Source organism: Mytilus edulis, chromosome 12, assembly GCF_963676685.1.
Source record: "Mytilus edulis chromosome 12, xbMytEdul2.2, whole genome shotgun sequence".
NCBI lineage: Eukaryota > Metazoa > Mollusca > Bivalvia > Mytilida > Mytilidae > Mytilus > Mytilus edulis.
The window spans coordinates 1,811,810-1,839,208 of NC_092355.1; the positions used below are offsets into that span (position 1 = coordinate 1,811,810).

General features: G+C 32.5%; 4 protein-coding genes and 1 long non-coding RNA gene across 5 annotated transcripts; 2 read left to right on the plus strand and 3 right to left on the minus strand.

Annotated features, from left to right (window-relative positions):
- Positions 1-4,096: 4,096 nt before the first annotated feature.
- Positions 4,097-5,477, minus strand: LOC139499405 (uncharacterized). The gene is made up of 2 exons (XR_011658183.1): positions 5,340-5,477; positions 4,097-4,221 (listed from the first exon to the last, which is right to left on the minus strand). It is a non-coding gene; the product is annotated as an uncharacterized lncRNA (long non-coding RNA).
- Positions 5,478-9,503: 4,026 nt separating this feature from the next.
- Positions 9,504-13,941, minus strand: LOC139499406 (serine protease inhibitor Cvsi-2-like). The gene is made up of 3 exons (XM_071288083.1): positions 13,833-13,941; positions 10,583-10,720; positions 9,504-9,629 (listed from the first exon to the last, which is right to left on the minus strand). Exons 1-3 carry the CDS (start codon positions 13,864-13,866, stop codon positions 9,529-9,531), a joined length of 273 nt encoding a protein of 90 aa, XP_071144184.1. The 5' UTR covers positions 13,867-13,941; the 3' UTR covers positions 9,504-9,528.
- Positions 13,942-15,353: 1,412 nt separating this feature from the next.
- On the plus strand, positions 15,354-16,577 carry LOC139499321 (uncharacterized). Its single transcript, XM_071287989.1, has one exon. It carries the CDS (start codon positions 15,354-15,356, stop codon positions 16,575-16,577), a length of 1,224 nt encoding a protein of 407 aa, XP_071144090.1.
- Positions 16,578-24,559: 7,982 nt separating this feature from the next.
- On the plus strand, positions 24,560-25,132 carry LOC139499322 (uncharacterized). The gene has a single exon (XM_071287990.1). It carries the CDS (start codon positions 24,560-24,562, stop codon positions 25,130-25,132), a length of 573 nt encoding a protein of 190 aa, XP_071144091.1.
- A 508-nt stretch (positions 25,133-25,640) lies between these two features.
- LOC139499323 (uncharacterized protein F54H12.2-like) lies at positions 25,641-26,894 on the minus strand. The gene has a single exon (XM_071287991.1). The coding sequence runs from the start codon at positions 26,892-26,894 to the stop codon at positions 25,641-25,643; it is 1,254 nt and encodes a 417-aa protein (XP_071144092.1).
- Between the last annotated feature and the right edge of the window lie 505 nt (positions 26,895-27,399).

Sequence of the window (27,399 nt, forward strand, 5' to 3'; positions counted from 1 at the left end):
GAAAGAAGTTTCAAGAGTCAAAATGTTAATACTATAAGTGGAAATTACAAAAATCAAAGCACTGAGCGTATTGATAGTAAGCCTGTTTCACAGAATAAGAGTCAGTCCAGTTATAATATGTCTAGTCCAAAATTTATTACTTTTGAGAAGAGGTCACTGATTTGTGCTTATTGTAAGAAAAATGGTGACCTGATGGCTGATTGTTTTAGACTCCAGAAGAAGAATGAACGAGATAATAAGCCGAAGTCCAGTGCTTGTACGACACCTTATATTACCAGTACGTTGGAATGTTCTGCGAGTCAGGCTTTTAAGTCCAGTTTTTGTGATTACACGGAGGCATATAAACCCTTTATGTCTGATGGGTTTGTTTCTATTGATGATGATACCACTCTTCAACCTATTAAGATTTTACGGGACACTGGAGCTTCTCAGTCTTTATTGTTAGAAGGTGTGTTGCCTTTGTCGGAGAAGACTTCTGTTGGTGCCTCCGTTTTGTTACAAAGTGTGAGTTAGGTTGTATAGATGTTCCTCTCCATCGTATTTATCTGAAGTCAGATTTGATAACTGGACCAGTTATTATGGGTGTTCGTTCTAATCTCCCTGTTGAGGGTGTTACATTATTGCTAGGAAATTATCTAGCTAGGAACAAAGTGGTTGCTGAACCAATTTTTACCAATGAACCAGTGGTGGATGTTAAATCACCTGAAGATGATGCTGAATTGTATCCAGCTTGTGTTGTCACTATGGCGATGGCTAGAAACAAACAAGTTGAGTATTTGCAAGAAAACCAGTTTGATTACATGGACCTTTCCTGACACTTTCCTAGCCGACATTGAAGGTCATGGTAGTTCAGAAAAGGCCATAATAAAACCACCTAATGTTAACAAGAATGTATTTATGCCATGGCCAGACGTCAACAGTCATTCATTAAACAGAAAAAACCTTTTCGAAGAACAAAATAAAGACCCTGAGGTTTTTCAGCTCCGCAAGAGGGCTCAACCACAGGAGGAAGCAGACAAAGTGGCTGAATGTTGTTTCTATCAGGACGGCATTTTAATGAGGAAGTGGAGGCCTCTTGATGCTACCGCAGAGGAGGAATGGAGACTGGTATACCAAGTGGTGGTGGCTAAAGTTTATAGGCAAGAAATTATTGGTCTTGCCCATGGCACCCCCTTGGCTGGACACTTAGGTATTAGGAAGACTTGCCTTTAGATCTTGCAGCAATTCTACTGACCAAGACTGCAAATCATGTCATATATGCCAGGTTGTTGGTAAACCTAACCAGAAAATACTACCAGCACCACTTCTGCCTATTCCAGCCTTTGACGAACCTTTCAGCAGAGTTTTAATTGACTGCGTTGGACCTTTACCAAAGACCAAACCTAGAAATGCGTATATATTGACAATCATGTGTACATCCACTCGCTTTCCTGAGGCTATTCCGCTAAGAAATATCAAGACACCTACCATTGTCAAAGCAATTATCAATTTTTGCACATTAGTAGGACTTCCTAAGTCTATACAGCTCGACCAGGGATCAAATTTCATGTCAGGTTTATTTCAGCAAGTCGTGTACCAGTTAGGGATTGCTCAGTATAGATCAAGTGCGTACCATCCAGAATCTCAAGATGCCTTAGAACGTTTTCATCAAACATTGAAGAACATGATTAGAGCTTTTTGTCTTCAATTTGACAGAGACTGGGATGATGGAGTTCACTTTCTACTTTTTGCAGTTCGAGAGGCTGTTCAAGAATCCCTTGGATTTAGTCCCTTTGAGTTGGTATTTGGCCATACTGAAAAGGGAACATTAAAATTGATTAAGGAAAAGTGGCTTACTGAACATACTGACTTGAATCTTTTAGACTATGTATCTAGATTTAAAGAAAAATTGTATACTGCTTGTCAAAATGCGCAGAAAAACTTTAAAAATGTACAGAACAAGATAAAAAAAATATGGTATGATAAAGATGCCAGGGATAGAGTTTTTAAACCTGGTGATAAGGTACTTGTATTTTACAGAGTAAACCAGATGTAATTGAACCACCTTTTAGTTATAAAACTATGGAAGAGACAGATAGATTGAAAGATTCAGAAATTTTGTCAAATTTAGACTCAAAACTTGCACATCTGTCTCTTGATCGTAGAGAAGAAATAAAAACTTTGGTATTTTCTTTTAAAAATCTTTTTCCAGATGTGCCAAACAAAACCACTGCTGTTTGTCATGGTGTTGATGTAGGAGATGCTTCTCCAATTAAGCAAGATGCTTATCGGTTCAATCCACCCAAACTTGAAGCTATGAGAAAAGAAATTAAATATATGCTTGACAATGATATTATTCAGCCGAGTAACAGTGAATGGAGCTCTCCTTGTCTCCTTGTGCCAAAACCAGATAAAACCTTTCGTTTCTTGACTGATTTCAGAAAAGTAAATTCAGTCTCAAAATCTGATTCCTATCCGATTCCAAGGATAGACGATTGTATTGACAACATTGGTCAAGCAAAATTTGTGAGCAAATTTGATTTGTTGAAAGGTTATTGGCAAGTTCCATTGACACAGAGAGCTCGTGAAATATCAGCTTTTGTTACACCAGATGGTTTATTTCAATATACTGTAATGCCGTTTGGCATGAAAAGTGCGCCAGCTACATTTCAAAGAATGATCAATAATGTTATAAAAGATTTAAACTGTTGTTATGCTTATATTGATGATCTAATTGTATGTATTGATAGCTGGGAACAGCATTTAACACATTTGTATGATACTTTTGATAGATTTTCACAATCAAATTTGACTATCAATCTTGATAAAGGTGAATTTTGTCAGGCCACTGTTGATTATTTAGGGCATACAGTTGGCCAAGGTCAAGTGAAACCTATTATGGCTAAAGTGGAAGCCATTTCCAAATTTCCTCCTTAAAACAACTTATGAGATATTTAGGCATGATTGGATTTTACATAAAATTTTGTTCAAGTTTTGCTACTGTGGTTCAACCATTGACTCATCTTTTACGAAAAGATTCTAAATATATCTGGAGTGAAAATTGTCGAAACGCTTTTGAAAATAGCAAATCACTTTTAATTAATAGTCCGGTTCTGATTACTCCAGACTTTAAAAAACAATTTAAACTTGCTGTTGATGCAAGCGATGTATGAATTGGAGCTGTTTTATATCAAGAGACAGATGATAATGTTGAGAAACCTATATCATATTTTTCCAAGAAATTAGATAAACATCAGAAAAATTATTCAACTATCGAAAAAGAGTGTTTTGCAATGTTGTCAGCACTTCGACATTTTGATGTATATTTGAATCCCACTGTATATCCTATTCTTGTTTGTACAGATCATAATCCTCTCACCTTCATACATAAAATGAGAAAAAAGAATCAGAGGTTGAATAGGTGGAGTTTATTGTTACAGGAATAAGATGTAATTGTAAAACATATTAAGGGTAAAGATAATGTAATAGCAGATGCTTTATTTAGATCTTATTAAAACACTTTGTATAAACTAGGTATTTTGTTCATATTATTCATGATAAGTTTTTGTTACACTAAAACCTCTTTTAAGGGGAGAGGTGTTATGATATTGTAATTATTGTATTTATTTATGTTGGCCTGATTTGTGTTGAGTGGCCTGATAGTTGTTTACAGAATAATCTTAGAACTGTGCAGTTTAGAAATCACTGGAACAATTATAGAATGATTGGAATCTAGAATGATCCTAATACAAAATGCGTTATATAAACTTCTACATTTTACTAGAAACTTCCGTTGTAACTTTCTAGGACGTTCCATTATAGACTGTTCTAGAATCTTCCATGACAACTATATATATATACAGACACTAACTCACACACTTGGACTTAAACACCGATAGACTTTAGTATTCACAGCAATTTGGATTGAAATTTTAATTCTACAAACAACATCATACTGGATTTTGACCTTAGTAGTGAACGTAATATTCAGATTGGATTCCTAGAAGATTGTATAATAAATATTGTTAAATTTTACTATTGATTTGTGTCTTTTGTTGGCTACAATTTAAAGTCGATTTCTGGCCGTAACATATATGAAAGAAGAATAAACGATTAAAATAAATTTAATTGCTTATTTGCCGATACCACCGATTCCTCCATAACAACGACAAAACTTGTCAACACAGTGCGCAGAACCAATTCTGCATTTGGTACCAGTGCAATCTGATGCGCCTGTACATGCTGAAAAAATAAACAAAATGTTTCATATTAAAGGTTATATTTAGATAATAGGTATTGACAATACAGGCAAAAGTAAAAACTAACCAGAGGTGAATTGTAAGCGCAAAAATTTGTCAAAATAATGCGCGTTTCCAATTCTGCATTAAGTACAAGTAATCGGTTGCACCTGTACAGGCTAAAAAAGCTTTACTTTGCTAAAACTCTATTAAGCTGGTTCAAAATACATATTTTCTATTTTTCAGAATACAGGAATTGACAATTCAAGCAAATAGGATATATGTGGCGCGAGAGGGTAATCACAGTTTAAGTATGCTAAAATCTTAGTGTTTTATATACATCGTGGAATTAAGTGTTTCACATTGACATTTTATATGTACTATGTTTATAGGCAATTCATTTAAACCGATACTTTAACATAGCTGAAATCAAAAGAAATAAATACCCTCTCGTTGGTTTACAATGTACTTAATCAATACGTAATCATGGAAAAGTTGTCTAATTCATTGTTCACCCTAATCTGAAACCATGTTCAAAATTGAAAATTAAAAATGTGTCAATTAAAAAGCTATTTGTTTATTCAATGAATGGCTATTATCTATTTTGAATTTATCGAACCATAAAACTAATTTTTCACTCTTCACATTGAATGATCCGCGAAGCGGATTATGTAAAATGTGAAGAGTCAAAAATTAGTTTTATGGTTCAGTAAAATCAAAATAAATTATTGCCATTCATTATAAATAAATTTCTATCAAAAATAAGGCTCAAAGAACTTTTTATATTATTTATATTAACAATAACAACGTACACACATGTTGGCGTATGAATACACAACGTCAGAGTGGGCGTGTCGCCATCAAAATTGACAACATTGAAAATGACACTTATAATTTTAACCAATCAGAAGACAGTAAAAACACCAAATTCATTTATTACATGGTATTTAACTATAGATGTAATAGTGAATTTAGGAGGAAATCAATAGATTAGACAGTTGCACTTTAATCAAAACAATTGCATGGTGAAATGAAACTGGAATTCGAAATTTTGCTAAACAATCAAGTTGATTAAAAATAACATATTTTAAAATTTTTATTTATTTTAAATTAACGTATTACCTCCTCCTGCCTCGCCATCACTACAGACACACTCGTGCCTACCAAAGACTAATTGAAGACATCTTGATGCATGTCCGGATGTGCATTTTGTGTCTGTGCAATCGGAATCATTTGAGCAGGTCTCAGCATAGATAGAGGCTAAAAAAACAAAGGTATATCAATAAAGGCAACAGTAGTATACCGCTGTTTGACAGTTATAAATCGATTGAGAGAAAACATATATAGGTTACAAACTAAAACTGAAGGAACAAATATCAACTATAAGAGAAATAAAACGAAACAACAGAAACACTGAAATGCAACAAAAACTGTTATGGGCTATCAACATAGAATCAGTGAAAGTCTGTAAAGAAAATGACCAGCTGTTCAGAATATTTTTATAAAGCATCAAACATGTCCAATTAAAAGGATTTTATATAAAAAAAAAAAACAAGTCGTAGCACGACAATATTTTTCAAAAAGAGTTTTAAATTTTCCGTTCTTAAGTAATTTATCAAGATTAACAGTTAGCTTCGAATAGTACTTCTTCATTAAAGAAGATGGACGAAAGATACCAGAGGGACAGTCAAACTCATAAATCGAAAATAAACTGACAATGCCATGACTAAAAAATAAAAAAAGATAAAATTAACTGTTATCATGGTTATAGTACTTACCAACGAGAAAAACTAGTATAATAGCAACCTTCATTTTGGTGATTATCCGTTGAAAATAATGAAATCAAATGACTTTCTGCAGTCTTAAGTAGGTTAAAGATCTAGAGGTTAGGTCGTTCATAGATTGTACATATGTGAATCACGATTTCGTTTTGACTAGACAGGATTTCGTCATGGGAATTATAAATACTTCATTATTGTGACTTTTCTTTAGATTTATCAGGAATTTCAATCAACGTTTCACATAATAAAAGTTATGTACTTCGGTACTTGCAGGAAAATACGTGTGTTATTAAAATTTGCTGTTACAAAATGTTAGAAATTATTATAAATTAAGGAATGTATCTCCCTCATGCAAAGCTTTGATTCCTTTCACGGATTTGGCTATAGTTTTGGACCTTCTGGATTATAGCCCTTCACCTTTTATTTAAGCTTTGGATTTCTAAAAATGTGGCCACGAGCAGCACGGAAGAGACATGATGATAGCACCCCCTATAAAATTATACAAAATGGAATGAAAGCTACAAAAGTTATGATATTTAAGATCGTTATTACTTATTTTTATTATTATAATTTATTACGCCAGACGCGCGTTTCGTCTACACAAGACTCATCAGTGACGCTAAGATCAAAATAGTTGTAAAACCAAACAATTACAAAGTTGAAGAGCATTAAGGACCCAAAATTCCAAAAGGTTGTGCCAAATACGGGTAAGGTAATCTATTCCTGGGATAAGAAAATCCTTAGTTTTTCAAAAAAAAACAGTTTTGTAACAGAAAATTTTTAAATGACACAGAAACATTCTTATAGTGCCAAAAGAATCTACAATATATATCGGTATTGTTACACAATCTTTCAGACTCATATATATGATATAAGATATATATGATTTCTATACCGCAAAGAAACTATTTTGACCGAAATTTAATGTGATCAGTATTTTCCAACTGCTGTGTATAATTTGTTTTGATGTTGAACTAATAAAAGTACACCAATAACACATGTTATAAGAGAATTAAGCACAATGAATATGTTTAAGTCTGTCAACTGAATGAGATTGTTCCAAAGAGGGACGAAAAAGACAAGAGGAACAGTCAAACTCATTGATCAAAAATAAACTGACAACGTCATGGCTAACAAAGAAAAAGACAAACAGACAATAATACACAAGACACAACATAGAAAATTAAAGACTAAGTAACACGAACCCTTACTAAAATCTGGGGGTTTCAAGTTTGTTTCTTGCTTTATACTTGTTTTATTTTTTTGTGTTTCTATTTGCATTTCTCACAAGAAATATGTAATTATATTTAAACACAAATTACAAAAATTAACACTTGAACAATTATTTAAGTCATACATTCTAATAAGATATATTACAATTTATTTGGTTATTTTGATGCTGCTTTTAAAAATTTCCAATTGAAAGCTATTTCATTTGTATTTGCAGAATTGTTGCTTTTTGTTGGTTTTAATCCAATATTTCAGTTATTCTATCACGTCAATTTTTTACTGTAAGTTCTTACATCTACATTTGTATACATAGTATTTAAATAAGAACAAAATAAAATTTTCCGTAAAACTGTTAACAAAATCCGCTACTATACTCAAAATTGTATATCATGGATAGCCAGAAATGTCGTACAACATTACATTTTGAAAAATTGGGGAAAAAATGATTTCTTCACAAAGTACAAAAAGAAGGACGAAAGATACCAAAGGGACAGTCAAACTCATAAATCTAAAACAAACTGACAACGCCATGGCTAAAAATGAAAAAGACAAACAGAAAAAACAATAGTACACATGACACAACATAGAAAACTAAAGAATAAACAACACGAACCCCACCAAAAACTAGGGGTGATCTCAGGTGCTCCGGAAGGGTAAGCAGATCCTGCTCCACATGTGGCACCCGTCGTGTTGCTTATGTGATTACAAATCCGGTAAATAGTCTAATTCGGTAGGTCACATTCATGAAAGTTCATTGTTTTTTTTTTTTAATTCAAATTAAAAAAAATTATGGTAGAATCATACTATACATGTACAATCTTAAAATAAAAATGTTGTACAAACACATTTCTAATTAAAATAACCGGCATTAATCTGAGCGATCCAAGCACTCACATAAAGAGATAAGGAGATAAGGCATCCCATTGAAAGAACCCCCTTTCTCAGAGAAAACAATTCTGATGAAACATATTCGTTATTTAACACTTCCCCCAAGTACGTATGTAACAAATACAAACTTTCAATCGTGGTATCTATAATTAAATAATTTATTAGCATCGTTTGATCCAACTGATAAATCAATGCCATAAATCTGCAAAACCTGTACTATAAAAGAGCCTGTTTAAACAATTCAATCTCTAACTTTTTGAACAGATCAGAAATAGCAAGTACATTCGCATATGAACCTATTATAAAGACAACCTTTTGTATTTGAATTGTTTTATCTACCAGCACCTTATTTGCTGTACCTATCTTAAAAGTTCCACACATCAATGTGACTGGTTGCCAGTTTCAATTGTAATTGCTCATAATGTTAAGTAATAAAAGGATTTTCCTGTTTAAGTAATGTGAGATTGAAGTTAAAGTAGATTTAAACAAGTATATATTTGGTTAATTTGGTATAAATTGTTTTTCGTTGGTTCACTATATATTTATACATCTTTTATCAACGACATCCTCAAGAAGAAGTTTGGAAATTCCTTTTTTTTCTTTTTAATATTCTTTTCCAAAATTGAGAAGAAAATAGTTCCCATTTCACACTCTGCATGCAATCGCTTTTCCGACTTCTTGTAATTATCTCGTAGATCTTCATGACCCTTGATATCATTATTTCTAGTTCCATTACTCACATTCTTGGTGAACTTATATTATTATCCAGTAGGTTTTTTATCCAATAATGACAACTAATATAGGGATTAGTATCATTTATATTTAGATTTATATTTCTATCTTTTTTCTAAATGACAGAAAAGAGATTGCATTTCCGCGGACTTCTATCTTGATTATATATTATAATAGCTGATAGCTTATACTGAACTGTTTATCCACGGTCTAAACATTCATGGATGGATCTGACTTATATTTTTTTCTCACAGTTTTGATACTGTTTTTTACTATTCTAAAACATACCGCTTACTAGGTCATTTTTATATGAAATAATTTTGTATTGCACTTTTCTTTACAGTTGTTGGTCAAGTATTCCTGTGAGTTTTCTAGTCCTATGAGACATCAATATAAAGAAGTAAAATCACAAAAGTACTGAGCTCAGAAGAAAATTCAATACAGAAAGTCTCTTAGCAATTGGCGAAATCAAAAGCTTAAACACATCAAACAAATGGATAGCAACTGTCATATTGCTGACTTGGTACATGCATTTTCTTTTTGTAGCAAATGGTGGATCAAACCTGGTTGTATAGCTAGCTTCACCTCTCACTTGAATGACGGTCGCATCAAATATCATTATATTGACAACAATGTGTGAACAAAGACTACAGAGTTAATTAAAAAGTATATTTTATTGTTTATTTGCCAATTCCTCCATAACAACGACAATGAGCGTCAACACAGTGTGCATTTCCAATTCTGCATTTAGTGCCAGAGCAATCGCTTGCGCCAGTGCATGCTGCAAAAATAAAAGTTATAGTATTAGTTCAGATACCACAAAATAGATACGTATATTCTTGGTATTTTTTTTAAATTAGTCTACAATAAACAATACAAAAACTATAAACAAAAGCATATTTTTTTTTAAATATAATACAATCAATAATGAATGCTGCTTATGCTCTAGGTTTTAACTGGTTACATCTAGAAAAATGAAATACTGACTTAGACGTAAATACAATGAAAGCACTTCTTAAATTGTCTGACCAAATGTTTTAAAAGAAAACACTAAATTACAAGTTGTGCATGCAGTTGATAAAGAATACACTAATTCTCAAAATGTGCATGTGGTTGAGGAAAAATACACTTATTTTCAATATCTGAATATAGTTGAAAAAGAATACACTTATTTTTTAAAAAAATTATGTGATTGAAGAAAGAACTCAACTGTTGTCAACATGTGCATGTGGTTAATGAAAGAATACACTAATTGTCAAAATGTGCATGTGGTTGAGGAGAGAATACACTTGTTGTCAAAATGTACATTGTGTTGAGGGAAAAAAATGTAATGAAACAGCTTGTCAAATATAATTATAAGTTGAAGAGCACTCAAATACGTTTTAAAAAACTATACATTGCAAGCTATGTATGAAACAAAACATATTTGAAGTGGTACATAACACAACAGAGAGATAACTCTGTAAAATCAACTGAACGTTTTAATCACGTTTTGTTAATAATACATTATAATGCTGGTCAATGATCAAAATCAGTGTTTGTAAAACTGCATTATTTCCAATGAAATTTTTTGACAAAGTGTGCGGTTCAAGTTTTGGGAAATTTATATATTTTTGTCAAAGAGCCTAAGTATATAATTTGTCAACATCTTATACAAATTAAAAGAGCCAAATGAATTTTAGTCCAGGTGTTTGGTACCTGTTTAAATTCATTTCTCTTAAATCACTGTCTTACCATTTCCAGCTTCACCATCACTGCAGACACACTCGTGTCTTCCAAAGACTAACTGAAGACATTTAGATGCATGACCGGATGTACATTTTGTGTCTGTGCAATCGGAATCATTTGAGCAAGTCTCAGCAAAGACAGAGGCTGAAAAATTAAAAAAAATATATGAAATGATATTTTCGACCTTAAAAGATGGGAGTATATTTCCTCCAGAAAACTATCTTTTATATACGCCTGAAAAACTATCCTACTTATTTGTTTTTGTTTTTAAAATTTGTTATGATTGTTATTGTATTTATATATTGTCGAACAGATAAAGACGTGTTTTACAAAAGAAGTGCACATGTCAAAATTAATTGCAAGATTAAATATCATTCGCCTACATACTGTTCTTAATGCCGATCATTGCAGTAGTTTCATTGAAATATCCCTTTTTTCAAATCATAACGTGTTTGTGGTTCAAAGAGTCATAGATGTTTTGACTAGCTCATACCAATCTGAGACTTTTCCTCATCGGTTAGGGTTAAAACCGATATGCAAATTTTCAAAAGAATTGATAACAAACGTCAGGATTTCAACAAAAACGAGAAATGCGTGTTTTATATGCTAGAAATGTTGTCTCATTTGTAATTTTGTTGATATTGTCCATTACTTCATTGTGACGATTGACTGTGTATGACTTGATTCTACTTGGTCGATTAAAGCAATTTAAACATCGGTACAGTACTGTTGTCTTTATTAATTGCATGCAGTATTTCCATCCACCGGTTAATCTGTAGTTACATCTTATTAAGGAGAGCGTTATTTCATTCTATAACTGTGTGGTACAACAAGATTTGCTTTTGCTTTATTTAAGTAAATATACAAATAGTTTTATATTTAGCGGACCTAGTCATGACACAAGTTCCTTCCACCACTTCACAAATTATACAGCACATGCAGTTATACAATAGCGCTGGTATGCAGTGCTTTGTCAAATATATTAGACATTAAAAAGACATGTACAGAAGCAGATATTCACATTTGATACAATATAAAATTCCCGTCATGCGTACTCAATATTTTAACTTGTAGATATATGAGAAGATGTGGTATGAGTGCTAATGAGACAAATTTCCATCGAAATAATAATTTGTAAAAGTAACAATAACTTTAAATCAAAACTGTACATGCTAGAGTTTATACTATTAGACTTTTTTGTCGATAACGTTTTTAATCATTGCTTGTTAATTAAGAATTGAATGCTTTTTTTTTGTAACTTCATTGCGGTGTAAAAGCGTTGACCGAAGTACATTTTGTATGAAGCGCGGAAGCGCTTCATTCTAAAAATGTGCGCACGGTCAACGCTTTTACAACCATATGAAGTTACAAAAAGAAGCATTTTTAAAATACTTAAAAATAACATTTTTTAGCTATGACCATGAAAATACAAATTTTGTATATTTTTTTTTATTTATACCCGAGTACTGTGCCTGTGCACTTTATTGTGGGACCACGTGTTATCATGAATGAAAAGTTATATTGAGTAATGCAATTGCTTAAGGAATAACACGTGAGGTACAGTTGGCCAATCAGAATAAAGTATTATGATGAAACATACATATAATTTAATTATTGTAATATATGGTTTTCATGTTAGAGTCAACCTTTAAATCTTACACGGAAAATTTATTTTTTGAACCATTTATTTGAAATTTGTTTTTACAATGGTTTTCTAGGAAGGAATTCTTACGTTGGAGAAAACCACGAAATTGTTCACACTACGTTAAAAGAAAAACTGGTAAGATGGTTGAAGAAGATCTGTGATTCTTGTTCTAATCAAATCAGGTGTCAATATAGATAGTTGTGATGTTAACTAGTCTGAATTAAAAAAACGTTGAAACCTACGATTGTTTTGGATAAACACCACAAATTGTATACGTGTGCATATAAAACAAATTTCGTTGATTAAGGGTCTAAATACAACACAAACAATATTTTTCAAAAGAACAAAAAAGTTAAAAAAAATATTTTTACAAAACGCATTTAACTAGCAGGTCGAACTGATGTTCCTAACCCCTGATGACTGCCATTGACGATTTCCAAATAATTTGATCACAAGATTAAAAAGAGAACAAAGCCCTAATAATATGTATCAGAATGGAAAAAAGAAAACAATGTGGTCACCGAACTCGTTTATTTTGCTACATAATAAAATGCATTAATTCATAACACATTATAATATTATTCTAAAAATTACTACGCTTATATTTGAATAACCTTTTACTTATGAGACAAAGTCAAACATTGTGAATTCAACATAACATACATATTTTGGTAAAAACACAGCCGTAGATATGAAAAGCACATAACTTTCTACATTAACACGGTATATTTTACACACTCTCTACATTTGCATATGTCTTTAAACCGATAGTTATATGGTTTTACAAAATCCAAGTTGGAGGCCTAGAAGACAATCAAACAACCTTAATTTTAAAATTCAGTTAAAACAATCATAAGGAAGTCATTGTGTATTAAATGCATAAAAGAAGCTGTATGAATTTAAAAAGGGTTATTTTTAAGCACTTGGCACTGCTACTTTTAGCAAATTGATAGTCCTCGATAACACGATTAGCTCATACTTTGTGCTAAGGCAGTGACCTTCTTTAAAAATTTCTGTCTAAAGTTATCCGTTGATAATTTAATTTTGGATGTAAAGCGTCTTTTAATTGGCTGACGTTGTTTTCTTTATCAGCTCACAAAAATGTGTCATATGACCTGACATTATCAATGTTTTTTCATGGTTTTCATCGGTTTGAAATGGAATTTAGTATTAAATTATAAGAAATGACTGTAATATATTTACTGTCTGTTTGAAATAACATAACAAAAATGTGGTGCACACTTAAAAATAACCCGCTACGCAGGTTATTCAGTGTGCACCACATTTTTTATGTTATTTCTTCATAGACAGTAAAACAAATACAGTCATTCCTCACGTAGCATTATAATCATTCAAAATATAAGTTATTTTCTTGTAGAGTTTTTTTTTCTCACGCGTTCTTCAGTTACTCAATAAATTTTACTTATCTGGCCGTAAGTGATTTTTAAGCATTCTACGTGGATATAAACCTAGCAAACCACTAAGGCTGCACAAAATCTACAAAGCATTATTTTCATCTTTTATTTTTGATAAAAATAGTTACTAGTATCAAAATTAACCTTCTATTTTGGTTTGTTCAACTCCAAAACGTATACAAATCCGTAAACTTACCAACAAGACAAGCAAGAATAATGGCAACCTTCATGTTAATTGTCCTTTGTAAGAAGTGAGATCTAATGGTCGCCTGTTATCTTAAATACGGAGATAATCTCAAAATTAGGTCATCTGTGAATCACGATTTCGTTTTGACTTTGTACAAGATTGCGGTCGTAGGAGTAACATGTATTTCATTATTGCGACATTTCGTTGGATGTGTCAGAATTTGATTTGAAGTCTTACATAATTATAAGAAATTATAAAAAAAACTTGAAAGACAATAATTAAAGGACACAGTGATTGATTGATTGATTATTGGTGTTTCAACGCTACTTTAAAGCGCTACTTTTGGGTCATTTCGTGGCGGCTCGTGTTTATTGGTGGAGGAAGCCGAATTGCCCGGAGAAACAAACCGACCTTATGTAGGAAAACTGAAAAATAAAGGCAACAGTATTATACCGCTGTTCAAACTCATAAATCCATGGACAAAAAACAAAATCGTGGTAACAAACTAAAACTGACGGAAACGCATAAATATAAGAGGAGAACAACGACACAACACTACAATGTAACTAACACACACAGAAACGGACCAATGATCAGACAAAATCCCACGAAAATAACAAATATAACATCAAAACCAAATACATGAATAGACAAGTACCGTGACACGTCTTATCGCAATGTCAATTTACACTCAAAAATAAGAGAAAACAAACGACGCAACGTTAAACTGTAACACACACAGAAACGAACTATAATATAACAATGGCCATATTCCTGACTTGGTACAGGACATTTTTAAAGGAAAAAATGGTGCGTTGAACCTGGTTTTGTGACATGCCAAACCTCGCACTTTAATGGCAATGTTAAATATAACATAGAAATGACAACATAATATTACAGGACTACAATACAAATAAATAGGAAAACGTTTAGACAAAGAAACACATGATTAATGAATAACAAAAAGCATCAGGTTTAAAATTAACTCGCCAAAAACGCTCCTCGTCCACACAAGACTCACCAGTGACGCCCAGATATAAAAGATCGAAAGCGAAAAAAAATACAAAGTTGTACTGCACTGAAGATCAAAAGTTGAAAAAGGTTGTGTCAAATATGGCTAAGTTTCTATGCTTGGGATAAGAACATCCTAATTATTTAGAACAATTAATAGTTTAAACATATTTTATTGTTCCAAAAAGAGACAAATGGATTAGACACAAGTTTTTCAACTTAGTAACGTCTTCTCCAATATATACATAAATATACACATGAATGAACATTATATAAATATGAAAAACAAATTATCTGCCCTTGGAAATGAATGGTTGAGTTTTTTTTTCTCTCTGCTCGACCTGCCTGATAATTTCAACTTAAACATGGTGAAACGGTGAATTTTTCTGAAACCAACACATAACAAACTTACTTTGATAGTAATGAATAAAGGTAATGAGTGAAAAACAAAATACTCGTAAGCGTGAAAGAGAAATAGAGACAGAAACTTTTAATAGTAAACAAACCACAGGTATAAAAATGGCGGATACTAACATGACGGAGACAGAGAGCTCACTCGAACAAAACCTCGGTGAATACTCTGAGGATCAAACATTCAATAACAAACTTCTAAGTGGCATAGTAGGCATACAACAAACATTAAACAGTCTTATAATAAAATTTGAAAACCAAAATGAAGAAATACATGGTATTAAAAATGACATATACGCCAAAGATGGCATTGAAGACAGACTTCAAGCTGTGGCAACAGAAACTGAAGACCAAACAACTATGATAGCCGAAGTCAGAAATCAAAATACAAAACTGACAACGGAATTAAATCTAATGAAGTCATACGTGGTACATTTAGAAACTAGACTCGATTGTCAACAAAGTCAAATAGCAAACCTGGTTGAACGCAGCATGAGGGAAAATGCTATAGTAATAGGGGTTCATGAACGAAATGACGAAAACGTAATAGCGGAATTAAAATTGATTTTCAAAAATGTTTTGAAAATAACTGAAAATATTAAAATTGACCGAGCCCACAGAATAGGGACCCAGACAAATAAAAACAGCACCCGTCCTATAGTTGTTAAATTCCATGACTACAATGACCGGGAGCATGTCATAAACACTGCACGAACAATAGGCAAACAAAACAAAGAGTTACTAAATGGCATATACATAACTCCACAGTTTCCAGACGATATGCGTGAAAACAGAAAAAGACTAGTACAAAAACAAAAGGAGTACAAAGAAGTAGATGTAGGCACTAAAATTAAAGGAAACAGTTTATTCTTCATCAAAAGTGGATCTAAATATGTGGAAAAAGTGTCAACACCAAAAGCTTTAGCTATTTTTGATGCCAGTAACAAGTCTAAATTTGGTACATTTGAGCAAACTAGTTCTAATGAAGTTAGTGACAATGGTCATACTTATTGTGTCACAGCTGCTGTCACCACAACATACGCAGAAGTTCGTGAAGCTGCCCGACAAATAATGCAGGGCCCAGTATCTGCATGTACATACAACACATTGGTATATCGGTTTACAGACAAAGACGGACATACACACGACGGGTACGATGACGACAGAGACTACGGAATTGGATCAAGGATACTTGACTATTTAAAAGAAATAGATGCACACAACATAACTATCATTTCCTCACGTACACCTCCATCTGGTACAGCAAAGATAGGTTCAAGAAAAAACAATATTATCTTGGAGGGAGTAAAATCGGCTCTCCGCAAAATGTAAACAATAAAAACTTTAAACTAATTTACTGTTGTTTGAACTCATCTTGATAGACAATAAACATGCAGTAAAGTATGCTGAATGTCATTTTTTCTTCTTCTTTCAGGTTTATAATTTGTTAGATATTATATATTTAGTTTCATGTATTCTCTTTTCAAATCCTATATGTTTACTATTTTCAAAGTATCTTAAGAGTTTCAATTCTCTATTTTATTTTCAAAAAGAGTATTCATTATTCCAGTGAGTTATAAAGAAGCAAATTTCAAATGAATTACCTTAATAGGTAATCTGTAGATAAAACTACTTTTTATGAATTTTAAATTTACATACAACTTTATCCGAAATAATTTCACCATGAATTAAAATAAGTCAATAAAATACATGTAGCGTATATTGTAATTTTATATAACAAAATTTACTCACGGTACCGGCACGCAGACATCATGAAAGTAATCATCTTCCCTGTGTATTACTATAATCCCGGGAGAAAAAAATCCCACTTTTTTGTTGTTGTTGACACTATATTTACATAAATTGCACATACACACGTTAGAATAATCCAATATACTGGTATTCTATAAAATGAATTCTCATTTCCTTTTTTGTAAAGTGCGAATATCCTTTCGATCCCCAGCAATGTTGGCGAACAAAAATGTATATATTAAACATTTTTTATACGTTTTGCACCCAATGCAAATCTTAAAAAACTATCCGATATATATATATATATGCAAAAACATGAATCCAGTGATATGCAATGCAATCCACAGTTCTATCAAAATACATATTTGCCATTATATAACTGTGTCCCATATTCGTACGTCGGCAAGAAAAGGTAAACACAATTATCAACAAGAATGTCTGTGTACCTGTGCACGTGTATTTCAATCTGTAATTGGGTCATTTATAGTAAAGGTTGTAAATTGTAATGTTGTTATGTATGAATGAAAGTTACATGTACTTTAAACCGTAACTGGTAAACCTATAGTGTATTGTTTTTATTAATGAATGAAAGTTACATGCGTTTTATTGAGAATGAACAATGAATATAACAAACATTAACATTAATTATATGGTTTAGGTCAGGCAGACCGAACAGAGAGAATTATCTCTCTTTTTGTATTGTATTGTATATTTGATATGTTTTTCTGTATTTTGTTTCTACTTAGTTATATAATGTTCAACTACGTTAAGTGTATCACATATGAAATTAATAAGACTGTAAAGCCAAAACTAGATAATGGCTAATTATTGTATCAATTTAACTTCTCTTAATGTAAATGGCTTTGGAAACAATTTTAAACGCAAATCCATGTTTCTTTGGTTAAAAAAATTTCAAAGCGACATCATTTTCTTGCAAGAAACACACAGTACTGAATCGTATGAAACTATATGGAAAAAGGAATGGGGTGGAGATATTTATTTTTCGCACGGGGAAACGAACTCTAAAGGTGTTGCTATTTTGTTTAACAGCTCAACAGATTATATATTAAAGGAAAAAATTGCAGATGAAAACGGAAGGTATCTCATTCTAACTGTTGAAATTGATAACACAGATTTTGTTTTTGTAAATTATTATGCACCGACCAAAAATTTTGAAAATGACCAAATTGAATATATTGAAAAATTAAAAATTTTATTAAATGAAAAGTTAGAACAAAATCTCGTTTTGGGTGGAGATTTTAATACGATACTAAATCCATCTTTAGACAAAATGGGTGGTTCAAAATATAACACACCTGTCAAATATACGAGTAAATTAGAAGATTTTATAGAAGAGTTTGACTTATGTGATATTTGGAGGACAAAAAATGTTGACTCTAGATTATATACTTGGCGTCAAAGAACCCCGCTTATACAATGTCGCTTAGATTTTTGGTTGATATCGAATTTTTTGTCAAGCAGTGTTACAAAAACATCCATTGTTCCGTCTATAAAATCTGATCATAGTCTTATCAAGTTGACACTGTCAGGCGAAAACTTTAGTGAGAGAGGTCCCGGTTTCTGGAAATTCAACTCGGGTTTATTGACAGACAAAGATTATGTGGATATAGTCAAAAATACTTTATCAGAATGTGATGATAAATATCAAAATTTAGAAAATAAAAATTTAAAATGGGATACCATTAAAAGTGAAATAAGGGGCGCAACCGTCAAATATTCCAAATATAAAAACATGAAATTGCGGGAAAGAGAGTCCAGTTTAAAAAAACGACAAGACGAAATTCAGAAAAATCTCTCTCGTACATATTTAGATAAAGATATAAATACACTTTTAATTGAATTAGATATTGTTAAAGAAGATTTAGAGCAAATAGTAAATAATCAAACAAGAGGGGCTATTATACGATCACATGCCGAGCACTGCGAAGGCAATGAAAGAAATTCAAAATATTTCTTATCATTAGAAAAACGTAATTATAAAAATAAATGTATTAACAAATTAGTTGTAAACGACATTGAAATATTGTCACAAGAAAAAATTCTAAACGAAGAGAGAAATTTCTACGAAAATCTGTACTCATCAAAAGAAGACCCTGATAAATATTCAGGTGATTCTAACTTTTTTGATTTAAATTTTATTCCTAAGCTAACAGATCTGGAAAAGGATATATGCGATGCAGATATTTCAGAATCTGAGTGCGTTAAAGTTTTAAAAACATTTAAAAATAATAAAAGCCCTGGTACAGATGGGCTTACCGCTGAGTTTTACAAATTTTTCTGGATTGATGTAAAAAAATATGTTTTGGAAAGCTATGAATATTCCTTCGAGACCGGAACCCTCTCAATAGACCAAAAACGGGGTATTTTGACTCTTATTCCAAAGAAAGATAAAGATAGAACACTCTTGTCGAACTGGCGACCTCTTTCTCTCTTAAATTTTGATTACAAATTATTAGCCAAAGTTATTGCGGAAAGAATGAAATTATTTCTTCCGAAACTTATAGATCCGGATCAGACAGGATATGTGGCTGGTAGATATATTGGTGAAAATCTACGACTAATTGCTGATATTATATTGTTTACTACTTTAAAAAATTATCCAGGGCTTATATTACTAGTCGATTTCGAAAAGGCGTTTGATACGCTAGAATGGAAATTTATTCAAAAAGCATTGGCTTGTTTTAATTTTGGTAGCAAGTTCCGGAAATGGGTCTTAACTTTATACTCAAATATATCTAGTCTTGTCGTTAATAATGGATTTAGTTCTAGTCCGTTCAAAATTGAGAGAGGTGTTCGACAAGGGTGTCCTTTGTCTCCTTTTTTATTCATTTTGGCCGTTGAACTGCTGGCAATAAATATTCGTAAGAACAACCATATATCAGGTATAAAAATTGGGGATACTGAAATAAAAATTTCACAGTTGGCTGATGATACCACTTGTTTTTTGAAAGATGTATTTTCTGCGCAAATTTTATTAGATTCCTTTAATGATTTTGAGAAGTGTTCAGGGTTAAAAGTCAATTTTTCGAAAACCGAAGCAACATGGATTGGAAGAAATAAATTTAACAAAGAAGGTTCCCTTCCTATTAAATGGACAGATGGTTTTAAAACCTTAGGTTTAAAATTTAACGCTTTTGATGAAATGGTTTGTTCTAACTTAGATACATGCATAGAAAAAATGGAATCAATTATTAAAATGTGGAGGATCAGAAACCTTTCCTTGATCGGTAAAATCGTAATTCTTAAATCACTTGCAATATCGAAGCTTATTTATGTCATTTCATCTACACATGTACCAAGATCTTATGTAATTAAAATACAAAGGGACATTAATAACTTTTTATGGAATGATAGTACTCCGAAAGTTAAATCGGAAGTTATTCAAAAGTCTCCTAGCGAGGGGGGACTGAAAGCACCAAATTTTGAAGTACAGTTGTTATCCTTTCGTATCATGTGGGTAAAACGATTTTTGTCAGAACATGACTCTAAATGGAAACATGTTTCCAAAGCATTCTTCTCCCTTTTTGATTTAGAGGACTTATTTATGAGCAGATGTGAATTTGAGTTTTTAAATTTAAAAGCACCTCTTTTTTATATAGAAGTGCTATCTGCTTGGAAACGTTTCAAGGGTATTTTCATCCCGTTAAATGCATTTCATGTTAGAAAAGAATTTATTTGGTTCAATCCGTTTATCAAGATTAACAGAACGAGTATTTTTTACAGATCTTGGTACACGAAAGGCATAAGGTTCATTAATGATATTGTAGATGATAAAGGCGAATTTTTGTCTCATGACGCTATTAACAAAAAATATAATTTGAATGTTACTTTTGTAGACATTCTTTCTATTAAACTTGCTATACCACGTGACTGGAAAGATTTGTTATTACAACAACACATGTCACCTAAGAGCAACTCTTTTGGATTCGTTTTTGAGCATGAGAATAAAAAAATGCCTATTAGCAAATTATATACTAAAGATGTATATTCACTTTTTATCGATCGGGTAAGTGTTTCTCCTATTTCACAACAAAGGTGGGAAGAAAGTTTTAATATAGAAATTAGTGACGAAAAGTGGAACAATATTTATTCACTAGCTTTTAAATGTACTATTGAAAGCAAACTACAAGCTTTTCAATATAAAGTGTTACACAGAATAGTCTCACATAATTATCTCCTTGAAAAATATAAACTTTCTTTAACTAATGAGTGTGCCAGTTGTAAAGAAATAGAAACTATAGAGCATAAATTTTTTGAATGTATAGAAATAAAACGATTTTGGAGAGAATTTTCTAATTGGTGGCATTTAGTTTTTGGAGTAAAATTTTTTTTAAATAAAGACAGTGTCATTTTTGGTATATTGAATTCTGATAACTTAGTGTTAAACTATTGTATTTTACAGGCAAAATATTACATTCATTATGTAAAGTACACACAATTAGACAGATTGTTTATATCTGTGCAAGCTTTTCTCAAATTTTTGAAAAGACGTCTGGAGATATTAGAATATTTATATCTTTCTAAAGACAAGCACGAGTCATTTGTTGACAGATGGGGGGAATTTATGGAAGTTATTAATTAAATTTTATTCTCGATATGATCATGTATATTTAATGTATTCCAAAGTATCTTTTACTTGTATCATATACCGATTATTCACATCATTTACTTGTATTTGTTTTTACTATGTCTTATTCGTAAATATCAATAGTATGACTATGCCATATGTCAATCACTTATATATTGTAAAAATGTATGTATGTATACATGTATGCACTGTAGCTTGAACACCAAAAAGATCAATAAAAAATTAAAAAAAAATATGACTTTAACCAATTATTATTTAAGCATGAAGATATAAAAATAAATTACATATAAAGTTTAAGAATCGAATCAATGGATATTTACCACTTAATATAACCAATCGAATGCGCCTATTTTCAGAACAAATAAATGCAAACACACCGAACTGTGTAAATTAAATATGTTAGTGTACATGACAAGTGACTTAAGTCATGTGTGTATGAATTTGTTTGAATGTAAATTACACACTCATAGTTTATAGTTACGGATTAACAGAAAAACTGAATAAATATACACGTAATTGTAATTATCAATTTTGTTTTTTACTTAAATCCATTGAAACTTTTCAGAATACAGAAGTCAATCATAAAGATCATTCGATTATCGTACCCAAAAGAGCATACATACATTGATTATGTTCTAGTAAGATCTGTTACAGAATAAGGTTGTCAAATGTGAGAAAAACGCTTGGTACTTTTTATATACTTTTGTACAGATAGAAAAACAATATCATTTTCTTCAGAACTCAAAGACTCATCACCAGAGAGCAATAACTCAATTGTAATATTGACAGCAAAAACATTGATTTCATTTATCATTAAAAGCCTTTGTGATGAAAAATTGTTACAATATAATAAATAATGTTTAGCATCTTCATTGATGAAGCCACATAAACAATTGGCATCTTGTACTAAGTTTGCATTAAACAAATCAGATTGAAGAGTGCTACAATGGTTTCGCAACCTTGCATGTAATACAGATAGTAAGCGGTCTCCAGAGCAAAAATGCCTCGGAGGTTTTTTATTCTTATAGTATAACATGTGCAATTTGCTTTTAAATGATGAAAATGTAGGACTCTGTCTAATGATAATATCTAAAGTGTTCCACAATGTTATGGATGCTGGGAAATAAGAATGTTGATAAACCGACAAACGATTCACTGGAATAGTGATATTGTGTCTGTTTCGTAAATTGTAATTACTAATATCAGACACAAATTCTGGAACCAAGTCATGTAAATAATCTGGAGCCTGATTGTTAATAATTTTATAAAACATGAGTAGTATGTATATTACTATAGGGTTTTTGAATTTTATAGGGTTTTTACCATATTAGGTAATAACATGATGACATCACATTTTTTCACCTGTCGTACATGTTAACATACAAACTATAGCGTTTTCCTTACCTGTTGATTCAAATACTTGAGCGTTTTACAAGATGATGTAATAACATGTTTTACTATCACGTTATACGTAGAAAACTCTCAAATGTTTGTCATTGTAGTACATGTTAGCATACGGAACCTTTACATGGTATATATGAAAGAGAGAGAAATTACAAAGTAAAAACAAATAATTATAAATTGAAATAAAATAAGTTAAATTTAAAAAAAAAATAATAATAAAAAAAAAAAAAAAAAAAAAAAAATAATCTAATGTATACACAAATCATTTACAATTTCTATGAAGATAGAGAAGGGTCTTTTTCCTTGGATTTTTCGTTATTTGGTTAAGAACATGAAGGAACTTTAAGAAATAGCATGTTTGTAACCATTTTCTAATTAGTAAAACAAATGATATAATCACCTGATCATGTCCAACATATTAAACCCTAAGGCGATACAACTAGAAATAAATGTTTATATCAAAATTAGTTTAGATATTAAATGAAGGAAAAATAATCTAATAGTAATTATTAATATACTTTATATAGTTCGAGAAGACATTTTATATAAATAAATATCTGTCTTGTATCATTTAATTTTGCACATTTAACTTGTTGTAGCTCGAGAAGAAAGTGTGTATAAATATATATACATATTTCACATTTATTTTGTTTTTATGAATTCAAAGTTTAGAACAGCATAAAAATAAATATTTCAGATGTCAATATATTTTGGTTGAATACTTGATAAATAAATGCTCTTAGTAAACAGTTTTTTCTTTTTCTTTAACTAACCTTAAATACGTCTGTACAGTCCGAGATCCAAGAACGAAATGATTTTAAACAGGAAGTACATGTACGTCATGTCCTGTACGTAAGTCACAACTTACGTTTCATTTGACCTCGACAACCCGGAATAGATGACATAAGTCATGTAATAGAAAATCAAGAGAGAAGCATACTTTGATGTCAAAGGATTACGTTTTGTCTGCACAGTGAACCCGGAAAGTCTGAATCTATGTACGTCATGTCCTGTACGTAAGTCACAAGCTACGTTTTATTTGACTTCGACAACCCGGAATAGATGACATAAGTCATGTAATAGAAAATCAAGAGAGAAGCATACTTTGATGTCAAAGGATTACGTTTTGTCTGCACAATGAACCCGGAAAGTCTGAATCTATGTACGTCATGTCCTGTACGTAAGTCACAAGTTACGTTTTATTTGACCTCGACAACCCGGAATGGATGACATATTAAGTTATGCAATAGAAAATCAGGATAGAAGCATACTTTGATGTCAAATGCTTACGTTTTGTCGGCAAAGTGAACCCGGAAAGTCTGAATCTATTGAGTAATACGGTAAAATTGATACCCGTAAAATCGATCATTAAGCAACTGTGCAGACAATTTTAGGGTATTATGGAAACATTACGAGTGAAAAAACAACCCATAGATACGGGGAAGCTTCCTCTACGACCAGACAACAATGTCACAAGACATAAAACTATGTAATGAACCATGTATATATATCTCTCCGTTCCTACAAAATTATCATTCAACAATTTACCATGAACGGAGACACTTCAAACCACGCTAGAAGATGGAGGGTGTCCAAAACAGGCCCATTAGAAGAGGCAATACTTACCATAAAGTTAACAGAAAACAGACGATTGACAATGAAGACCTGGAATGGAGAAATTCGAGTCGACATACGAGAATGGGAATCCGACCACAAGGCCACCACAAGAGGGGTTAGTTTGTCAGCTATGCGTTGGAAAGTACTGCATGACTTTGCAGAGGACATTGACCAGGCCATAGAAAAAATGTCCGGAAAGGAAGAAGTGGACGTCAAAATTCATTTAGGAGGGAACATATACCTTAGCGTAGACCACAGATTCAGCACTGTAGATATAAGAAAGTTTTGGAGACCTAAAGGAGAAACAGATGCACGACCAACCCGAAAAGGTATAGCGTTAACAACTGAGCAATGGCGTATTGTCCGAGAATCAATGGAGAAGGTGAATGAAAAAATCCCAGACATCGAAACCATGATACCGTGTTGGATGAGCGAAGACCATCAGAACCAGCTTGGAATGTTGAGATGTAGTGAATGCAATCCCGACGATTATATGAGCTATTGAAGAGATTCGTGGCTCTTTTTTTTATGTGTATCACAAAATAAAATATATAAAGACAATGTATGACTTTTATTCTTTTATTGCACAAACAAACATAGATACAAACATGTCATTATAATTCAAATCGTCCATCTTGAATATATCGAGTATTCTTTTCATAGAATGGTCATTTATCCTCAATACGGCATACACTATACAAAACTCTCAACACTTATTTGAGTTATAATTCTGAAGTCTTCTGGTGTTGTAAGCATATTGTGGTCCATTTGCAATCATAGTTTCAATAAACGGAGTCATCGGCTTGTTTCCTAGAGAATCGAAAAATTCAACTGGTCCTTGTAACGGAAAATACAACACTGTCCAATGCTTCCCCGGTTTATCACTTGGATCGGTATTAACAATAAAGAGACTTGGCTTTTTACCGATTTTTGTTGGTATTTCGTCTGCAGCACAGACAACACCAAAGTTGCAAAACAAGTTCAACAGTGTTCGTATTTGGTTGCTAAACATGTCAGATTGTAACGGCCCTTGACTGACTTATTTCAAGAAGCGATGAAAATCTAGCATACATGATTACTGTTATAGGTTCAGGTAACGGTGTTGCAAACTTCATTTCCACACGAGTTTGTCCCTTTTTCAAGATTGATGTGTCATCGCCGTCTTGAAAATCTATAACGTACATACAGTAGCCGTGCGTATAGTCGCCACGACTTATGTGTAATGCCGACGTAGTATTAGAGTACAAAGTTTGATACGCTTCTACAAAGTTTCCAGCTGCGTAGTTAGGTACGAGGGGTCTTGATGGAAAATTCTGTCCATCAACCATGAAGTTCAAATAGTTGCAGTTGTAATGAAACATTTTAAACGGGTTTTTCTTGTAACTTCCATTGAACGACTCTGAGCTAACACATGATATGACTAAGGAATTGGGTACATTTCCAAGAAATAAATCTTCGGCACTGAACGAATAAATCCCGGCTGCTAGGCTATAGGTTTTAATGGTGGACTTCATGTAAGGATACAGTGCGGGGGATGCTTTCAATGCCTCGTTGTGCCCCAGCATGATGCCAGAGTTCGGTTTAACTGTACACACCTTGAGATAGGCATCGACTATATGCACTTTGTAGTCAGGATTTGTTTCTGGAGACATGAGACGAAAAGCATTCTTATGGGGCCACAGTTTGATCTGAATCGGCACTCCATTAAGGACGAGTCGTTTCTGTTGACACAAGTCCAAAAACAAGGGTCCTTCGTAATCGCATATTCGGCCTGATTGGGTTTCCTTGTATCTCATATATAATCCCGTATTAGGTCCGGATTCCGGATCTGGCTCATCAATGTCTGGTCCTCTGTCCTTATGAAAACCCCAGGCCGACATTTTACCATTCTGATCGTTTACGTTTGAATTTAAAATCATGTCAAAGTAAGCCTTATATGCATAATTAGTTCCAACATGGTTGACGGCTTGGTGTTGGAGACTCATTTCCACTTGAGAAAATATACTGCTTAGAGGCACGTTTACAAGTCCTACCAAATTATCTGCAGTGACGGGAGATCCGTCGGAAGTTCTCAATTGCAGTTTGATGTGCAGTTTCAAGCGTTCTAAATCAAGATACGAGGTGGACGTGGCCGGTATGTTGAATTCAATGGGAGACTCCTCAACGAGCTGATTGATGGGTCTGTATTCGATCCATTCCCGTCCCAGTAATCCAGTGTCCCGGGGTTGTCTATCGAACAAGGCAAGACTTTCACTCAATTTGTCCATGGTATGTACAAGAAATATTTATAACAACACGTCTCCCTCTCTTATAGTAGTTCATCCATCGAAAACATCGCTAAATTTACGTTTGAGTGTTTTTCTTTTCAGATTTTTAATTTCTTCTTTGGCCATCTCGACAGCCTGTGCAGTTGGTGACACAATTTTCAGATCGGGTTCAGATGAACCCATTCCTTTCTGGTTGTCCTTGACGACGTATTGACCAGGGACATGGTTTCCAGACGTCATAGACAAAAAGTAATCCTTGTATTTATTGACGTTTGGTTCGAATGGCACCCAGGTCTTTGTGTCGTAATCGTAAACGTGTGTGGTCATACTTGTTTCAAATGAAGAATGAAGGACACTGTTCCTAGTGCTTTAAATTCGGACAGGTGTTGGTCTCTTATAGATATTTTGATGCAACTTAGATCCGATCGCGTAATTGCGAAATAGAAAGAATCCGTAAAGATCCAGTCTTTTTTATACACTGGAATTTCTCTCAGTACAGCTAGTG